General features: G+C 35.9%; 1 protein-coding gene across 4 annotated transcripts in view; it reads right to left on the bottom strand.

The window, feature by feature from the left end:
- The window catches only part of INTS6 (integrator complex subunit 6), a 90,657-nt gene that overhangs the window by 31,253 nt on the left and 42,940 nt on the right, over positions 1-16,464 (bottom strand). For all 4 annotated transcript variants that reach the window (XM_040622510.1, XM_040622516.1, XM_040622520.1 and 1 more), the window contains one exon: positions 864-1,047. In XM_040622510.1, the coding sequence (XP_040478444.1) occupies positions 864-1,047 (184 nt within the window). The remainder of the gene's footprint in view (positions 1-863; positions 1,048-16,464) is intronic.

Genomic DNA, 16,464 nt, shown 5'->3' with positions numbered 1-16,464 from the left:
ATTAAACCTTAGATTTTCCTTTAACTTACACAGCTGGCTGTCAGTGGAGTCTCAACAGAGCACTGACTCTGTCTAGAGACTAAGGCCACGGGCCCCTGACACAGGTGAAATAGTGGTATGCCAGATTTGGATGTTTTAGTAGAGCCTTAGGTGAGTACTAAAGTAAAGTCCTTAGGTGAAAACTAAAATGCTCCATGAAAGCAAGAATACCATTACCTGTCATATTCATTACTGCAGTCTTAAAGCATAGAACCATGCTTGGTACACAGTAGAAACTCAATACATATCCGTATGAATTTAACCCATCTGCTGACCAATCCCACATAACAGAAGTTCTGAGTCTATTTACTTACTCTCTTTCAAGAGTATCCTTATTGTTCACTTAACGTAGTGACTACCTGAACTAGCTGGATAAGACCTAACTACCTGTTCCTCTAACCTACTATCTAGCTTCCTCTTTGCCCTTACGCAAAATTACACTTAACCAAGGAACTAATCATTACATGGTTAATGGGATGACTTTCAAAATTCTGTTCATTTTTCGGAGAAAATAATTTTACTGCATTCATGAACCATTGGTAATCTTTACAGATAAGGCAGAAGTTTAACAACTTCAAATACCAGCACTTTCTATATGGGTAGAAAAAAATACCATTCATTTCAGATCCGATAGTCTTAAATCCCATTCAGATCAGATCACAGATGTTCATCAATGTAGTTTTAAAACCATATGTTTACTAATTCCTAACATTAACTTGTTGAACAAAAACAAACATGGAGTTTTTGAAATATACATTTTAAAACATTCAGATAAAATAAACTCTGCCTTAAGTCACTGAATTACTGCCAGCAAAGAAACTTACCGCCTGTCACTTCACACATTGGTGTGATCGCAGAGTCATCTAAAGGCACACCTGTCAACTGTTCTGATTCTACTGACATGGTGCCAGGCAACCGCAACACTAGTGCAAAGAGTCTCTGATCCCAACGAAAAGGTTCCTTGGTCAATTCACTTCCAGGCAAAGGAGAATTAAGAGGTAAATGGAGCTGAAAATAAGGGGGGAAAAAATAAGATTCCACATGCTGTTTTTCCCAAAAGGCCACATTAATTATACATATATTAAAACTATATATCATCAGTCTCCTATCACTCAAAAAACAAGCTCAAAAACAAAAGCTTATAAAGATACGGCTAAAATAAGCACCTGAGAGGTTGTTACTTCAATTTTCTTAAGCTTTTACTCTAAAGACCTCAATTGAAAAACATCTATTACCGTAATGCTTTTTAGGTTTCCATTCAACTAACCACCAAGTGCTGGACTGCTTCCAAATAAATCATTTCATTTAATCATTAAAACAAGCCTATAATAAATATCTTATTATTCCTATTTTCTAGATTAAAAAATGTCTCAGAGAGAATAAGTGATTTGGCCTCATGGGTCCAAATCAGTACTTTTTCTATTATACCAACAGCAGCCTCAAACATTTCCAGTTAACAATTTTAATTAGGCTTCATTTTTTGACAAAACATATATTCCCAAAGCATCTGCATAAAAGTAAATTTTGTTACTCTAATTACATATTAAATATATTAAAGATAATGATTCTTACCACATCTGAGTAAAGGTAGAGGGCTTTTTATTTTTCCATGTTTTTTAACAGATGTCTTTCCCCAACCCCATCAAACCTGCTAAATTAGAATCTTGGAATCTTAAGAATCTTAGAAGACTGAAGTGATTCTAATGGGCACCTCTGCACCAAGCGAGTAATAGAGGACCAAGAGAATCCACCCACGAGTCTTAGCATAACTAAATGGGGCCGACCAGAAAGAATGTGTACGAAGAAGTGATGCAATAGCAGGTGCACAGCACTGAAAGGAAAGAAAAGGGGAAAGGGAAGGAAAGGTTGAACTGAACCTCATCAACCCTTTCGTTCTAGCTGCCAGTTTACAGGATCTACTGCGGACACAGGATCAAGTTAAATACCACCACAAGAAGCAGTAAGTCAAATCCAGCAAGTGGGACATCCTACAGGACAGATGACCTGGCTTCTCCAATAAATTGGTGGCGTGAAAAGGCAAAGAGCAGGGAGTGGGGAGGGTTGATAGAACATTACAGAATAAGAGACAAAGGAATCAAAAGCAAAGATTTTTTGAGAAAACTGAGAAAAGATGGAATATACGTTACTGGAATTATTCATATTTTAAGTGTGATAATGACATGGTGCCCAGGAAAACAAAAATCTTCATCACTTGTAAATTTCTTAAAAATAAAGCCCAGGATTACCATACTTGGGGGATTTATTTAGCATTTTCTCTAAAATACAGAAAACACTTTAAAATCATCACTTCCAAATTAACTGTCAAAGTTTATACTGCTTTGGTCATACAGCAAACATAATTGTATTGCTTCTGGCCTTTCTATTTCTCACCTCAAAGATTTCTGCACTTGATAAATTAGGGATTGAACTTAAGACTCAAGTTTCTTCATGAGTTACATTAAACCATTAAAAAAACAAAACAAAACAAAACAAAAACTAGATTCTATTCTCAGAAGAGAATTCCTAGTGAAGCTCTGCTAAACTGGCACCTCTCCGAAAGATTCATGCCAAGAGAATGTGCTGCAAGATCAAAATCGGCCAAGGTTTTGTGACCATGGCCAGGAGTCATGAGCTCTTCCTCTGGCACTGGTCCTACTTAAGGCAGAAGTCAGAGGCAGTAAGGACAGAATGTTGAAGAAATCTGGGCCAGGATGTTCCATGAGGAAGGTTCTCTAACCTCATGGGCTCCGTGACACTTGGAAAACAGCTCAGGAACTCCAAGCCCTTGCTAACATTACCACACCCTGCCAGAAGATAAAGAGGAAAACACTATTTCCATCATCTCCTTTACTCCAGACCAGCCGCCTCCATACCTGAGAAGCACAACTACCGAGTGTTCGGTCATTTTCTAAGATCACAAAAACATCGAAGCACAAGTAGCACTGGAGGAAGAGGGTTCTGAACTGTTAAAATAGTTACTGTGGGATATAATCAACACATGAAACCATCTCAAGAATCCACTGGACAACAGCACTGCATAGACCTCATATATAAGCAGTGGATAGGACAATGACAGACCCCAAACTGTATACACATACACACACAACTAATCAGATGATAATCTCACTCTATTCTCCACCCTCACAGACAGACAGACAGACAGACAGACACACACACACACACACACACACACACACAAATCAGATAATGATAAGCATCTACAAGGGAGACAACACACAACAGAATAACTGGCCTTTGTGGAATGCCAGATCTGAAAAGTATTTCAAGTAAAATAAACAAAACAACCAAGAATGGTTACAAGCATATTTTATACATAGTTATATCATTTTTATAAACTTGTCAAATTTTTATTTATTTTTCTATTTATCATTTCCCCTTCCCCATATCATTACTACCCCCCTCATCAACAGGGCAGGAAAAACAAAAATCCCCTATAGCTGAAATGTGCTAGTAATACTGGAAGGAGCAATGGTAGGCAAACAGGGACAGGAAAAAGACAAAGAGCCAGAAGGAAAAATATTCTTAAGAATGTTCAATTACTCCAAATCTAAAGTCTACAACTGAAATTTTGGCAGTGTGTTAAAAATCACACAAATGGAGGTCTTTCTGAATATATGGACTTTGAGAATCAAGGCAAATTGCACATAAATCAAGAAATAGAATATAAAATTAAACACAAGAAAAATGTGCAAAAATACAAACAGGTAATTCCCAATAGTGAAAAATGGGGAAAAAAATACCTAAGGAAATCCATATGGCCAGACAATACAAATAAAAATATCAGGGATATATCATTTTGCACCCATCACATGAGCAAAATTTCCAGGGCTGACAGAAGTGTGTGTGTGTGTGTGTGTGTGTGTGTGTGTATATCTCAATGGAATATATATATATATCTCAATGGAAAATTTCCACCACTCTTACATATAATCATTTTAGAAAACAATTTGATAATATCTGATAAGCTGAAGATTAGCATACACTAGGACCCAGCAATGCCATCTCTAGTTATACATCTTAAAGAAACTCTCATATATGTTTACAAGAAACCATGTAAAAGAATACTGTCTACAGCACTATTTGTAACAGGAAACGGGAAACAACCTAGAAGTCCAATGAGGGAATCAATAAACTGTGGTCTGTTTATAAATCAGAGTTGAAATGAATAAACTTAACCTCTAAGATCTAACATGGATAGGTCTCAAAACAGTATTTTTTTAATATAAAATATATACAATTCATGCATGCACACATAAAAGAACGTAAATCATGAATGCACAGCTTGATGAATTTTCACAAGATGAATGTCCTTGTGTAATTAGCATTTTTATCAAGAAACAGAAACTTACTAATTTATGCCTCTCCACTCATTATCCCTTTTCAACTGATCAGTTTTCCTTGATTTTGAACTTTATATAAATGGAATTATAGAATATGGTCTCTTTGGCTTATGGCTTCTTCCATTCAATATTATGGGGTTGAGATTCACACTGTTGCGTATTTAAGTGTAGATCATTCATTCCCATTGCCATACAGCACGTGAGTATAAAAGAAGGGGCGGGGGGGGAGAAGAACAAAGGAATAGAGAGAGAATATGTACTGGAGTTTATTTTTTTGTTGATAAGCATTTGGGTTCTTTCTAGTTTCTTTCTAGTATGAATAGTACAACTATGAAATTATGGCATGTCTTTATGAAAAACCTAAGTATGCCTTTCTGTTGGTATACACCAAGGAGCAGAAGTGCTCTTGTGTGAAGTGCCTATTAAAGACTTCTGCCTACTTTTTAAAAATTAAGTTACCTTTTTTTATTGATTTGAAAAGTTATTAATATACTCTGGATGAGTCCCTTGTTAGATATACATACTGCAAATATCTTCTCCCACTTTGTGACCTCTTTTATCATTTTAGTGGTATCTTCGGATAAATTGAATTTGTTATCTTAACACATTTTTTCTTCCATGGTTAGTACCTTCTGTGCCTTCAAAGATCTTGAAAATTTCTTCTATTTTCTTTTAAAAGTTTTATTATTTTACCACTTACATTTAAACCTGAATTGAGTTTGTTCTATGAGCTAGAAGTAGAGGTAGGTTTTTTCTCAAATGGATACCCAGTTGACATACTATTGAAAAAAAAATCCTTTCTCCACTGTTCTAGAATTATCACCTTTTTTCTTATATTGGGGGACACCACAAGTGTAAGCCTATTTGTGAATCAAAACAGTATCAGATGAAAAGAAAACAAGATGCAAAATGACACACACAGAAAAGCATCTGTATGCACTGTTAAACAATTACTTACTCTAGTTTTATATGTGTGTAACATGTACATGCAGTAAAAGTAAGATAAATGAACTAAAAAGCTATAGACCAAATTCATGATGGGGTGGGATGGGGAAGAGGGAAGAAAGTTAACACTGAGTAGGGGAAAAAAGGAAACTATAGCTTAACAATCTGCAGTGTTGTTTCATTTACTAAATTTTTAAAAAATCTACAACAAAAAAGAAAAAAACTTGGCAAATATGTAGAAATTTTCTATCATTTATTCTTATCCAGAATATCTGAATATGTTAATATGAAGATAACTGTCAAAAGCAAATAAAGTGTTCAATCAAGTAGTTAACGATTATGTTTTATACAAAATCAAAGACAAGAAAACTTCATACATGCCTCAACTTAATTAAAGTAGATTAGATTATAATCACAAATCCTAAAGGTCCCACATTTTTAAGGACTCCAACAAACAGTTCTCCTGATCAGCTATTAAAATATATTGCAAGAGGGCAGAATACGCCCTGAAAATTACTCATGCTTCTTTCAGTCATCATTTTTTATTCACCTACCAAATATTATGAATGTTTAGGTCCTGGATATTTAAAGATGCATAATAAGGGGCGCCTGGGTGGCACAGCGGTTAAGCGTCTGCCTTCGGCTCAGGGCGTGATCCCGGCGTTATGGGATCGAGCCCCACATCAGGCTCTTCCGCTATGAGCCTGCTTCTTCCTCTCCCACTCCCCCTGCTTATGTTCCCTCTCTCGCTGGCTGTCTCTATCTCTGTCAAATAAATAAATAAAATCTTTAAAAAAAATAAAATAAAATAAAGATGCATAATAAAATGTGGTCCCACCACTCAAAGAGTTCAGAGGAAAGGGATCATGTTCCTAAAGGAATTTTTTTTAGAGGTGTGTTGGAGGATAAGCTAACAAGAAAACCACAATACTGGCTACGAAGACATTTATTGGCTTATTTCTGAACACTTGGCAGGAAAATAGTTTTATAAAACTTAATTGCAAGAGACTTTAGATAAGAGTATTCAAAGTTAAGTATCTAAACTGATGATGCTAAAAAAATTGGTCATTAACAACAACACTTATATAGTAGTTACTACTATAAGGCAGACATTGTTCTAAACCATATATATGTATATATATGGTTCATATATGTATTACATACATGTTTTAATTCATTATATATTATTTTATATATATATTTATATATTATATATTTATATATATTTATATATATAAAATATATTATATTTATATATATATATATAAATTCATTTAACCCACAGAAATAAACAAATGAGACAAGCACCATACAATTCCTATTTACAAATGATAAAAACAGAGGCACAAAGAATTCCAATAACTTTCTGGAAAGTACATGGTAAATAGTAAGGAGAAAGAATTCAAACCCAGCTGGTCTGGCCCTTGATTCTGTGCTCTTAACCACTTCATTATACTGCCTAACCACTATTGAAACCATCATCTACATTTTTAAAAATCAAGTGTTGAGATAACCATATAAAAAAACAAATTTATTAAATGGAAAAAAGAAAACTTTAATTATGAAAATAACTACTTTCAGAAAAATTTTTTAAATCATCCCTTTAAAAATCTAATCATTTTAACCCACTAATTAGTATATTTTATAAATAATTTAGATTACTTTATAAAACATCCTATGCTTTCCCCCTAGTTACTCCTTTATCCAGTGTAAAGAGGCAGTAATATATTTTCTCCCTCCTGCTGTTCTCTCCCAATTCCCAAGTACCTGAGTAATAACAATAAAAATAAGCATGAATAATAGCTAGGATATTGAACACTTACCATGTGCCAAGCACAATTCTATGAGCTTTTCATATATTTAATAACAAACCAACAGGATAGGTACTATTACTATCCTCATTTTAGAGATAGGTTGTAACATAAGATTCCATGTCAGAAGACATGCGTTTGAAGGATACATACTCAAATAATCCCTGCTCTATAATCAAGTTTAGACCATGTAAGGACTGCAAATTTTAAGAATTGGCTAAATCATATGCAATTCAATAATACAATAATTTTCCCATAATCATGACATTATTGGTCTTTATTAGGGTCTTCATACTATACTTGGCAAAACTTCAGTCTAATGGACTTATTAATAAGCAAATTATTGTTTATACTAACAAACTTTTATTTTTACTTGTATACAATTCAAGTTTCCTATATTATTTAATTTTATTGTATTTTTTTTAAGATTTTATTTATTTTAGAGAGAAGAGAGTGAACAGGGGGAGGAGCAGAGGGAGAGGGTTAGGGAGATAATCTCCAGCAGACTCCACACTAAGCGCAGAGTCTGACTCGGGACTCGAGCCCACCACCCCAAGATTCACGACCTAAGCTGAACCCAAGAGCCGGAGGCTCAACCAACTGAGCCACCCAGGTGCCCCTCTATATTATTTTAAATGATTCATTTCATTGATATCACCATTCCAGGCATTTTATGTAATTATCTTGGTAGTTGACAGAAAAGGAAACGTAACTCCAACTTAAATTTAGGAAAACTGTCCTAGTTTTCCTTCTTTCCTTTGGAGTTCTATCTTACTGCCTTTTCACCTTTGAGTCTTTCCTGAACTTCTTATTAAAAAAGAATAAAATTTATTTCTCTATAAGTATAAAAAGTAAAGGGCAGATTAGGTAGGTGACAACCTATCATTAGGCTTGCTCAAACTTTATGTTAAAAAAGTGCAAGTTCCCCTTCATTGAACTGCTTTATTTTTGATTATGGTTCAAATCCTAATTATTTGTGACTGGGTTAAGAATGGACTAAGGCTCAACTTAAATTTTAATTATTCTGTTATTCACTGAGCACCTACTAAAGCATGGCATTATGTCAAGATTTAGTAAGGACTATATCAAGCCAAATAATATGTGAGATGTTCTAGCTAGCTCACTTTAAGAGAGACTATATTATAAAACCTTAGATAACCAGAATCCTTACACATTACTACTTATTTTTTAGACCTGCAGATGTAAAAAATAAAAGTCAGCGAACAGTAAAAGAAAAAAAAAAAAAAGACATAAATTTATTTTTATCTTTAATTCAGGAACCCAGCAGATTTCTCCTGGTACACAACCTAACTGGCTCCTGGATGATGGCCACCAGAGCCAACCATGAGGGTCAAGACTAGCCGATCTGTACCAACACTCAGGAGGTTTCCCTTGTACTTGGATGTTCTGCCAACTGGTTCTGTTACAGAAGTAATTCAAATAGTAAGTCCTTTAATAATCATACTTCACACTGATGTTTTAATGACCTATTTACCTGGCACCTATTTACCTATCCCACCAGTTTGAGAGTGGGCAGGGAGAAGGATCTTATTTTTTTCTGTGCTCCACCCTCCACCACAGTCGTTGTCAAATGAAATAAATGAGGTCCTTCCCATTTCCACAGCCGAAGAAAAGTACAAGAGTAAGAGGGGCAGAGTGGGAGCTGCACTCAGAACACAAGCACCTCTCAGTCCTGCCGCTAGACCTGCACTCCCCTCCACCCCAACACACATACAGATGTGGATGCAAACACACAAACACGGATTCTATGGTAATGTTTGTGGTGGGTCACAAACCCAGGTAGTCTTATCTTCAAGAGCTGGGAGGATTACTCTTTCACTAGGTATGTACTTCACCTCTATGAGAGCTGCAAAACCTGACACCTAGAGTAAGGGGGTGGAGAAACAACCATTCCGTATGTTGAAGCCATAACAAGTACTCAGCCTAGCTCAGTGTATGATATTCATAATGAGAATTTACATATATGTGGACATACTTCCACTGAGGCCTACACAGAATATAACTCCCAAATTCTTGCCTTATTCAGAGATACAAAGAGTATGATCATATATTACTTGTCGCAAAAATTTTTTATCTCACGCACCTAGCCATCACTTTTCTTTATAGTTAATACACTGGCCTAGTACCAATGAACTTGGCACAGTATCAAAGAAGTACTTCGGTCATCATTAGTCTATAATTTTTGTTATCATGTGAGGACTTTTTATTTTTTTTTTTTTTTTTTTTTTTAAAGATTTTATTTATTTATGTGACAGAGAGACAGCCAGTGAGAGAGGGAACACAGCAGGCGAGTGAGAGAGGAAGAAGCAGGCTCCCAGCAGAGGAGCCCGATGTGGGACTCGATCCCGGAACGCCGGGATCACGCCCTGAGCCGAAGGCAGACGCTTTAACGACTGCGCTACCCAGGCGCCCCATGTGAGGACTTTTTAAAAAAATAGGAATGAAAATCACAGATCAAGCTACAACTAGGGAACTATTTAATGAAAGGCATCACATAAGACACTGTAATTTTCTACCTTCAAGAATGCGTAAATAAATAACTGTAATATGTTATGATATGTACAAAGTAACAGTATGTATGAGTACAGAAGGAGTAAATGATTATCTGGGAGATGAACCAGGGAAGGCTCACAGAAAAGCAACACCTGGGTAAGTTAGGAGAATGAAAAGTTGACTAAGAATCTGAACCTTCTGTAGATTGGAGGGTGGCGTGTGCAGAATGAAGATCATGATCAAAAATATAGGCGGCAAGACAAAACAAACAAATACTAGGATGAAAAGCTAAATTAAAATTCAAAGCTGCTGGAGAGTAAAGTACACAGAAGGAGAGAAACTGAAGATTTTAAGAAAGCCTTGAAGAATGGGTAAGGTTTTAGGGGCACCTGGGTGGCTCAGTCGGTTAAGCATCAGATCCTTCATTTTGGCTCAAGTCATGATCTCAGGGTCATGAGAGAGACTGGGCCCCACTTTGGGATCTGCGCCTAGCGGGGAGTCTGCCTCCCCTCTCCTTTTCCCTCTGCCCCCTCCCTGCTCATGCACTCCCTCCCTCTCCCTCTCTCTCTCTCTCAAATAAATAAATAAATCTTAAAAAAAAAAAAAAAGAATGGGTAAGGTTTTAATATGGGGGCAATAGAGGAACAACATTCAGGGAAAGGGAGTATATAAGGAGAAAAAAAAGAAGCGTTCAGGAAATTAGTGGCCTATTTTGGGTCAAGTTTAGAGAAAATACAAAAGAATGACAAGGAATTTTCTCTTCACCTACTAGTCATGCCCTAGTCTTTTCAGTTCACTAAAACAATTCCCACACGAAGTCACCCATGATCTTTTTCTGGTCATTGTGGTAAATGACAAGTACGGAAAAGTGTTCCAGGCCGAAGTCTTTCACAGGCCTCACAACTTCATTACCACCCCCGTTGGAGCCAGCCACCTCGTGAAGAAGCTTGAACTAGACAACCACTGACTGATGAGACATCATATGGAGACAGAAGCCACAGGGACAAGCAGCAAAGTGCCTGGGCAACAGTGAGCACCAAAGCCCCAGATTTATAAAAAAGGCCATCTTCAATGTTCCAGGCCCAGTTAGGCACCCAGCTGAATGAAGTCAACCCACAGAATCTTGAGAAATAATAAACCAGTTTCAAGCCTCTAAGATTTATGATGATGTGTTACACAGAAACAGATAATGATGCCATTAATTCTAGTGGAAATTTTCACAGATAGCTTCCCACCAGTATTCAAAACTATTTACCACTCTTTAGAAAGACACTCCTCCTTTAGCTTTCACACTGGAATATTCTATGGTTTTCCTCCTCTTCTCTGGCTGTTCTGTGTTCTACCCTCACCCATAATCCAGACTTAACCTTCAATACCATTAACTGCCACAGATCCTCAAGGCTTAGTTTTAATCCTTGGCCAATTTATATTCTAAACCCTCAACCCCTGCCCACAGCTTCATTTACTATTTATACTCAGATAATATTAAACATTTTTATATGTCCAGCTTAGATCTCTCTTCTGAGCACCAAATATTCTTCTGCCTACTTGACATTTCCCTTGAATGGCTCAAAGGTACCTTAAACTCAACATTCACAACTGAAGTCATGATTTTCCTCCACCCAGAATGATGCTCTTTCAACATTTCCTAGCTCAGTGAATGGTATATCATAATCTCTCTCCAGTGTTGCAAGAAGCTATGTCCCTCTTCCTTATTACAACCCCAAATGTAATATAATGTATGTCAGCAAATTTGGTTGATTTACCCTTACGAATATCTCTTAAAATGACTACTTCTATCTCTTCTACCATCAAGAAGCTCCTTGGCCAAGCTACTGGCAGAACTAATACAATAATCCATTTGTCTTCCCCCCTCCACTCAATACCTCCAAATAAAACCCTTGGATAGCCTCCTATTGCTCTTATATTAATAATAATATTATTTGGCATTGCTTCAAGTCCCTTATGTGGTCAAGCACAACATTCTTTTCCATTTTATACAATGATCCCTTTTCTTTTATGCACTAAGTCACATTATCTTTTTTCTAGTCTTATTCACAAAGGATACTCCCTTTGGGGGGGCACCTGGGTGACTCAGTCGAGGTTAAGTGTCTGCTTTCTGCTCAGGTCATGATTTCGGGGTCCTGGGACGGAGCCCCACATCCAGGCTCCCAGCTCAGCGGGGAGACTGCTTCTCCCTCTCCCCCTGCCCTCCCCCTGCTTGTGCACTTTCTGTCAAATAAATAAATAAAATCTTAAAAAAAAAAAATACTCCCTTTGGAAAAAGAGTCTGCACAGTCCCTCCACCTGATATGGTCATCTTTCCCGCTTTTTGTGTAGTAAATCTTACTCATTTCTTCAGATCTTAGCTTTCCCTGACCTCCTTGACTACATCGAGTGTGCCCTTAGTATTGTAAGCTCTTATAGCACATATTCTTCCTTCTACAGGATATATGATAATTGCAATTTTACTTTTATCTATGTGATATTTTTATTAATGTTTGTCTTCTCAACTAGGCCAATGACAGCAGAGCTCCTGTTTGTTTTTACTCACCATCTGAACATCAGAGCTTAGCAGAGTGTCTGGTTCACAGAAGAAACTCAATAAATACGGCTGAATGAATAAATGATGTATGATAAATAAGGTGACTGGCTAAGTTGTGAAGGGCGCAAAGGAACCTATTAAACGATGGAAAGCAATGAACATTTTTTACAGAATAACACACTCAAGTGGTGTGTTCTAGAATCATTACTGCCATGGTAGGACAGGCTGAAAAAAACCAAGACAACTTAAGGAGCTAATGTAATAGTGTAAGAGAAGCACTACGGTGACTGATAGCAAAAGGAATAGGAATGAGAGGAAGAAAAAGGTTAATGAAAGCAAAAAGCAAGGGACTGATATGAAAAACAATTATAGATGAAAAAATATAGAATATGCCATGTCCAAGGCCCTGACACTTATTTCTCCACCTCTACTATTAGAGTGACGATATAACATGCTCAAAATGATAACTAAGTACTTAATATTTGAAGCATAATTTTTTGTAAAAACTACAAAACTAAGTTTCAAATACACACAACCAGAAAGTATCTTTCTCAAAAGATGTACAATAACGTGTAACTACTCACAATTGTTAATAATATCTCAAAGTATAAAGAATCTAACATTAAAACTGTAATAAATTATTAAGTATTAGGTCACAAGTTTAATTTAAAGCATGTCAATAAAGAAACTTTAAAAATAAAAAACAGCGGGACGCCTGGGTGGCTCAATCGGTTAAGCATCTCCCTTCTGCTCAGGTCATGATCTCAGGGTCCTGGGATAAAGTCCTGCATTGGGCTCCTTGCTCAGTGGGATGTCTGCTTCTCCCTCTGCCTGCAGCTACCCTTGCCTGTGCTCTCTCTCTCTCTCTCACAAATAAATAAATAAAAATTAAATTAAAAATAAAAATAAAAAACAGTAAGAGCTTTCTCAATCATTTTGAGAGCTATGATTTTCTAGGTAACTGAGAACACTTCCCACTTCATGTATGAAAACTTATCAAAAAACTTCCTACAGCATGTTATATATGTCCCTATCTTCTGGAAACAGACTGTACCCCCTAAAAATAACAACAAGCTTTTCTTGATAATTCCAAGAAGCAGAGAAAGACAAAGCTTAAAGACCTCTTGTTCATACCAAATACTGCCCCAAATCACACAGCAAGTTAACAAGCTGACAATTCATCATTTGCTGAACTCTGTACTAGGGTTTCAATTAAACATCCTGCTTGAATCATCTCATTTAATCTTCCAACACAGCTATTACTTATAATTTATGATTCTAAAGCATATTATCAATTTAACATATTTCTTCGGTTCCCCAAAATTTAACATTAAATGTATATAAAATTTTTTTCCAACAACAGCACACAATTATCCATGCAACTTCATATCTCTTTTTCCTTCCATAGAGTTCGAGTACCATAACTTTTTAAGGCTTCTCCACAATGGGTCTAGAGGTTCTTCTGAATCCCTTTTGGCCTTTAGAAGTTAACGAGAACATCAGAGGCATATTTTATAGCTTGTGCTTATGAACTTGATCTCACTAGCACCTTCAGTTTGAAAAGTATAATTTCAAGGTATATTAAAGACTAGCAATGTTTCATTTGCATTGCCAATTGATTAACCTTAGATTATTTTTGTATTCTTTTTATTTCAATTATAAATTACTAGATGATATAATGCTTTGCTTTGAAAGGTTGACTTTAGTCAGATGTTTGATTCCTCAGTAACAATTCTTCATAATCAGGGAAGTTTTACTTCTCAGAAATTTGGCAATTTCAACTGCCTTTATTCTCATTGCCTATTGTACAGTAGGTAATCTGTTGTATACAGCATATTTTTAAAATTTCATTGTTAATTCACTATACAGCAAAAAGTTCTTTAAAAATTTTCAAGGAAGAATTAGGAATCCAAATTTTTGTTAAACTTCTATGAAACTTCTAGTTAAAAATACATGGCAATCAGATATAATATATGACCCATGTTTGGATTCTGGTTCAAACAACTGTTGACTTTTGTGAGACAATTAGGGAAACTGGAATACAAATTAGATATCAGACTATTATTTATTGGACCCCTTAAAATTTTTGTGACACTATAAAGATAAATTAAAAATAAAGTTAATTTAACTTAATTATTTAAAAGTTAACTATATTTAAAAATTAAATTTAACGGCACCTGACTGGCCCAGTGGGTAGGGCATGTGACTCTTGTTCTCAGGGTTGTGAGTTCAAGCCCCACCCTGGGCACAGAGTTTACTTTAAAAAAATTAAATTTAACAAAATGTTAAAATACATTAAAGTTTCATTAGGCTAGAGAACATTGCTGATGTAGACAGATACATATAGATGTCCTTAGATGTTAAAGATGCATACAGAAGTATTTATGAGCGAAATGATACAGTGTTCGTAATTTGCTTTAAGATATTCCTGAGACATTTGGGTGGCTCAGTCGGTTAAGCGTTTGACTCTTGGTTTCCGCTCAGGTCATGATCTCAGGGTTGTGAGATCAAGCCCCATGTGCAACTCTGCACTCTATGCAGAGTCTACCCGAGAGTCTTTTCCCCTCCCTCTCCCACTCTTCTCCCTCCGCCTCTGCTCCTTCCCCTGCCCACACGTGTGGGGTCTCTCTCTCTCCCTCTCCGTAGGGTAAATTAAAAAAATCTTTCAAAATAAATAAATAAATAACATAAAATATTCCCCCTAAAAATGGTAGTAGGGGCAGAACAGATAAAAACAAGATCAACAAAATGTGTATAACAATTGAAGCTGGATAAGGGTTCTTGAGGTTTATTATTTTATTTTCCCTACTTTTGTTTATATTTGAAAGTTCCACAATAAAAGTTTTTAAAAACTGGACATGTGTGAGTAAACACAACTAAAAATGCAAGTAAAGTCTTTGTGAAAAGAGAATGAGAATGGGAAGGAAATCTTGCCTTTATTACTAGTCCTTCTGTAAATGTGATTATTAGCCAAATGTTCACTTTAAACTGAAACATTTTAATTCTCTAAAATAGAATATAAAAATTTCACCTGACATGAGATGCTAGCAAAGCAAACAGTTCAGCCTGAGTGAGAGCTAAATGACCCACACCTATGCCCAAAATCTGCACTGGCTATATATAGACCCTACCAGATACAAGTCCATCACAGGTTACCTCCCTGCTGAGAACTAACACATTTCTCCTGATTTCAGAAAAGCTGAAGAGGGTAGAGAATGGGTAGATAATGTTTCTTAGAAACAAACAATTATCATTTGGGGGTAGGAGGAGGGTAAAAAACCTCGACACAAAGAGATTGATACATTTGTCCAAATTACTTCAAGTTTGGGAAAAACCATGTTCTCCCATTTTGCTACATCCTGCTACTTATCAGGATTCCCATCTGATGTTTACACTGTGCCATATACAGTCACCTTACTAAAATCTGTTTTTCTGCTTGACTTTATAGCAAATAATTCAGATTACTGCTTTCTGAGTTCCTATCGTTTGCTTACGTAACATCACAACTATTGTGTATCAGCTTCTTCATCTACAGAATATATCTCAAGGATACACACACAAATACATATACATACACATAGACAATGTTGGTTTACATCAATGTAATTCACTAAATTAACAAGATTAAAAAAGAAAAGTCATATGATGATCTAAACATATGCATTAAAAACATCCGACATTTCAATACACATTCATGATTTAAAAAAAAACACCACCACCACCACCTCAGCAACCTTGGAACAAAAGAGAATTTCCACAACTCAATAAAAAGAGTATACAAAAAACCCACAGTTAACATCACACTTACATGTGAAAGTTTTCACTCTCCACCCCACCCCCAAAGATTAGGAACAAGGCAAAGATGTCTATTCTCACCACTTTTACCAGCACATTAAGGCAAGATAAGGAAATAAAAAGCAGACAGATACTGAAAATGTATTAGGAAAACTTGCTATATTTACAAACATGATTCTGTATGCAAAAAACTCCCAAAAAATCTGGAAAAAGCTACTACAGGATAAGTGAATCTAGGAAAATCAGAGATTACAAGGTCAAAATACAGAAATCAACTCTATTTCTATGTGCAAGCAAAAATCAGAAACTGAAAGTATAAAGATCAATTTACAACAACATCAAAACATATGTGCAAAACATCCAGTAAAAACTACAAACATCACTGAGAAAAGTTAGACTTAAAAAATCTGAGATTACCATCTCTATGGATTAGAATAACTAATAATGTAAGGTG

Source organism: Ursus maritimus, unplaced genomic scaffold, assembly GCF_017311325.1.
Source record: "Ursus maritimus isolate PB19 unplaced genomic scaffold, ASM1731132v1 scaffold_10, whole genome shotgun sequence".
Taxonomy (NCBI): Eukaryota; Metazoa; Chordata; class Mammalia; order Carnivora; family Ursidae; genus Ursus; species Ursus maritimus.
The sequence above is the reverse complement of the archived record's forward strand: the minus strand, read 5'-3'. Positions and strand labels throughout refer to the sequence as shown.